Source organism: Montipora capricornis, chromosome 10 (genome assembly GCF_036669925.1).
Source record: "Montipora capricornis isolate CH-2021 chromosome 10, ASM3666992v2, whole genome shotgun sequence".
NCBI lineage: Eukaryota > Metazoa > Cnidaria > Anthozoa > Scleractinia > Acroporidae > Montipora > Montipora capricornis.
In genome coordinates this window covers 10737003-10742002 of record NC_090892.1, presented here as the reverse complement: position 1 = coordinate 10742002, position 5000 = coordinate 10737003, and the positions used below count along the sequence as shown (strand labels likewise).

Sequence of the window (5000 nt, the reverse complement as noted above, 5' to 3'; positions counted from 1 at the left end):
GAAAGAAGATCTCCTTGGTGTTTTGTTTGCATTCCTACAAACTTTGGTAGCAATGATATGTTTCTCGCGTACAGGATGTCGCACGCTCTTTCTGATGGAATTTCTAACATGAAGCTTCTTATTTACTCCTTTCCTGATGAAGTTGTGCCCCAAAAAGAGGTCCAAACCTTTTCAACTGTTAACCGGACACTTTTTATGGCCAAAGCAATGCTTATAGCACCCAGGTACCTTCTAAAGCTGCTCTCCTCATCTGCTGACCGATCCCTAATTCATGGGCCAGATCTCAGTGGAGTGAAAAATTTTGTATGGGATGAGACTCTTGACCTTCAGCTGATTAAAAACATCAAATCTGCTACAGGCACAACTGTTAATGATGTATTGATGGCATGCATGACAATGGCACTGAGAAAGTACTTTCAGAGGAAAGGTGTTGTGAGTCCTGCTGACTTGACTGCTTCTGTTCCTGTGGATGTCCGTCCAGCAACAAAAGAAATTCACTTTGACAACTACTTCACATTCATCTTTCCCAAAATGGCTGTAGGCACTGGTGACATTATGGAACAATTGTATGAAACACAAGCTCGCATGAAGGAATTCAAAGGATCCGGTGCACCCCTTGTCACAGTAGGAATGGTTTACACTTCCCAAGAAATGTGCCCACGGTTCTTGAACAATTATCTTAACACATTTATTACCAAAAAGTCAAGTTGTGCTTTTTCAAATCTGCCTGGTCCACAACACATGTTGACCGTTAAAGGCAGCCGTATGAAATATTTGATGTTTTTTCCTCCAAACAAGGATAACGTCGGAGTTTCACTCGCCATTTTTAGTTACGCAGGGAAAGTTGTTGTTGGAATTCAAAGCGATATTGCTGTGCTGCCAGATCCGGAGATAGTTGTTGAAGAGTTCGGAAATGCTGTGAATGAAATGGCTAAACGTGTTCTCCACGAAAGTGGCAGTTCTTAGATGAACAGGTAGCAAATTATCTGTTATAACTGATTAAGTGCCTATAGCTTGTGTTGCAAGGTTAGGATGTAACAACTAATTTCAGAAGACTTTTATTTGCCGCAGACCAGTTACCCCCAAGTTGTCCTGTCATTAACCCATTGACCCCTGGGAGTGAGACTTAACAGATTTTATTCAGTCTAACTCAAGACGAATTTTCTCATCAACTGGGGGGAGAGGACAAAACGTGGAGCCCAACTCCATGGAGTACACTATGGAGTACCCAAATGGAGTACCGCTAAAAATCATTTATTGGTCAAATTCAATACTTTATCAACATGGCGAAGGTTTTAGATCTACATACCTTTTGTTGCAGTTCGATGCAGTTAAAGAATTGGCCTCCATCTTGAAGTTTGGTAGGTATCCCTTATTATAGTGTATTTAGACAAATATTCATACAAACCTGCATACCCTTCTTGTATACCCACATAGACCCATGTATGTCCCTGTATACCCATATATACCCATTGGTAATCTGACCACGTACAAATAGAGTTTTCCAATCCATTCCATAGGGGTATGTATGTATGGGCATGCACGGGCCTGAATGGGTATGCAGGAGTACACACGTTTTTTTATATAAATAGTTGTCTAAAAATACTCTATAATAAGGGATACATGAAATACCGACGAAATTTCAAGATGTTGGCCAATTCACGAACTGCATTGATCAGTAACAATCGGAGAGCTGGAAAGCTCAAAATAAATCAAGGTAATGTGCATCTAAATACCTCACTATGTTGATAAAGTATTTAATTTGACCAATAAATGCTTTTAGGGGTATTCCATTTGGGTACTCCATAGGGTACTCCATGTAGTAGGGCTCCGTGTTTTGTCCTCTCCTTCAACGAGGGCATCCTGGGGGCATTTGAGGTTTCAATGGGCAAGGCTGTTGCCTAACAGGAGCCCGGTAGCCTGGGGCTCCCCAAGAATAGCTCTGGGCACCTTAATTTTTCACAGCAATACCTTTCACTTCATATGTTGGGCTCCTAAGTTCTCAGCGTTTAGCTCTGAGGGCCCCTTTAAAATTTTGTTAGGCAGCAGCCTTGCAATGGGTATGGAAATGTTGAGATTTCAATGTTTACAAATGTTTCCATTAAATATTTACATTTCATTCCATTTAGGCTCATTTTTAGTGTCTGTAACTATTAGAACAGGATAGCATAGACTACTTTCATAATTCAATTTTTTTGTCTCTATTTTAATTAGACATAACAACCTCAGGGCAATGATTTCAGTGGAGATTTTGCAAAATAACCTGGGTTATAAAAATGGTGGCCATTAGGTTTTAATCAATAATATTGCTATTTGCCAAGTGATTCAGATGAGTGATAAAATTAGGTTTCATCGCCCCCTTCACACTGTTGCATTTTAATAGTTTGAGTGAGTAGTTTGAGCCAAGCAAAACAAGTGTATGGAAGGCCCAACATCTTTCAATGTTGTTTAGGGGAGGAGGAGATTTTTGGATATTAAAGTTAGTTTGTGTAATCGTTTGATTGAGTTGATCATTTTTGATGGAAGAGATAGGTCATTTTTTATTCAATAGTTACATAAATGCAAGAAATGCGGGTGTCTTCTGCTTGTGTGTTGGTCAGTTATCTCTGACCTGTACTGAACAGTTGTTTGCTATTTTCAGCAAACTAGAATGGTAATGCTTAAGCTTTTTAAAAACCAACATCTCTAAATTCCAATTCCATTGGATACAGGACCTCCCTGTAAACTGAGCTTCCATCAATGATTGTGTACAATGACATACGAAATGACTCGATGTGCAATTCATCATTATCTTATAAAGACTTAGGTAAATATTTATTTTGTTTTTTTGCAAACATTACATTTTCCAACTCCAAAATATCCCAGAATGACCGAGGGAGGTAGAACATTATTTTTTAATCAGTGTGGCATCTGAGCAGTCTTAATGTTTAGTTTCCTTGTGTGTTTTCTGTAGTTAATTCTGCAGTTGGTACTGTACTGTAGTTATTGCACTAATTATCATGATTCTTGTTTTAAATACTAGATGGCCACAAGTTTATTAGTGCTTATATTACACACTCTTTAAAATTGTCATCATTATAAAATGTGCAATAAATGGCCATGAGGCTTCCAGTAACTTTTCAGTGCTTTGATCACTTGTTCCATCGATTGCCCACACCTGCTGACAAGGCATGTACAAAAAAAACTCTGACAGCCAGTCGGGATCGGATCAAGTTGGATCGACAATTAGAATTGAATTTTTTAAAGTGCTACTATGACCAAAAAATCAATTCTGTTTTCCCTTTAAATTTCAAAACTATGTTGACTAAACACTAAGTGACCAAAGTCTTAAGCCTTGATTTAAAAAAGACACCTGTTTATTTTAACTGGAATTTTCCTATTTAATGGTCCGCCATTACTAACTTAAAGATCGATCGAGGAGAAAGTGACATCACAGGCTCATGGGCTTTTCGCATTTCACACATATAATAGTGAGCCTTTGACGTCACTTTTCCCTGGATCCAACCCTCTGAGGTCCAATCGGTCAGTTTTGAATGTGAGGACAAGCGACATCGCTCCAAAATTTCAAAAAAGGTAGCGACAACCTTTGTTCTAGAACACCGACAGCCGACAGAACCTGACGGGGAAAGAAGCGAGAATTTGCGACAACGACATGACTACGGTGGCTTCAAACATGACCGACCAGGCCAGCATGACTCTAAATCTCCTCTTCCGATGGTGTTACTATATTTCTTGTGCTATATCATTAAACAAACTATGAATGATTCAACACTTGACAAACTTGTCATGCAGTGAGCGTACAAAGGTCGACACGTAGTCACGTCAGCCACAGGCTGTTTTTAATCACCAAATTATTTGCTGGTTAGATCTCCTAAGGTCCGGCGCTTCCACTTTGTTCAGCTGGCCCTTGCATAAAAAAATATCAAATTTAAGTTGCACTAGACTGCGAAAAGTCCCTTCATAAATTAATCGAGCGGCCCTCTTTTCTGAGGCAGTCGTGTTTTGTCACGCAAACAAATAAAATGACCGAGGGAGGCTTGGGAAGAGGAGAGAACTGAAGGGACTGCACCCGTTGCTGTAACCGACACGTTCAGAATCAACAAATCTGTTAATATAATTTTTGAAAGTGATATGACAGATGGTTCCGCCTTTTTATTGCTAATGGTTGTGTTTTCACTAGGACAAGTTTGACTAGCTAAAGTCGGAAAAGTCCGGAAGCACCGTGAAAACAGCGGCTAAACTACAGAATACAGGGCCACTTTTAACCATTTAGCAAGTTAAAAATGCAAGCTGTTTTCACAAGAAAAAACAAGGGATTATCTCGCCTCTATGACCGGAAATTCCCAGAAAGTTATACTACCTCGCGAGATGGTATAACACTTCCTGGTAAATGCCGCAGCCAATCACATTGCCCGTAGTGACAGATGCCTGCCAAATCGTGAGCTCGCAAATATTTTCCAGACGCTCGCGCTCACCTCGTGGTTCACTTTGCAAACAGATTCACCGAACGCCGGTCCGTCAATCCACGAGAAAGATTGGGATCAACTGGAAATGGAGTTCGTGAAGACCTTATTCTCTGAAAGAAACGTCGTCTCCTTCGGAAAAATATGGCGAGAATCAGTACAAGAGAAGTCATAAAAAATGCTTCATCTCCCGCCATTTTTTCAAAGTTGCGCGCTTTTATAATTTGAATCTTCTGAGTAAACGGCTAAAATTTCGGGTTAAATTTCACAGTGAAAACAGATGTCAAGGTTAACTAGTAAATGTCGGTCTGTAAACAAACACCTAGAAAGAATGTTCAGCTAGAAAAGTGGTATGGCGAAAACACAACCAATGTAAATAATACAGTAAGGGCGTGGGGATATTTATGTGCATGTCGAGTTCAATCAACTTTTCGGAAAGGAAACCACAGAAAAACTACTGTATTTACTTTTAATTTAATGAGCGACACTCCAAAGAAGCCCGGTGAAATGAGCGGCAGGAAAGCTAAGCAGAGAGAG

General features: G+C 39.8%; 1 protein-coding gene across 1 annotated transcript in view; it reads left to right on the top strand.

Moving 5' to 3' along the window:
* The window catches only part of LOC138022132 (putative diacyglycerol O-acyltransferase MT1809), a 3693-nt gene extending 578 nt beyond the window's left edge, over positions 1–3115 (top strand). Inside the window, exon 1 of the mRNA XM_068869161.1 lies at positions 1–3115. This exon is cut by the window's left edge and continues 578 nt beyond it. Coding sequence (XP_068725262.1) covers positions 1–966 — 966 coding nt within the window. The 3' untranslated portion in view covers positions 967–3115.
* Positions 3116–5000: the final 1885 nt, after the last annotated feature.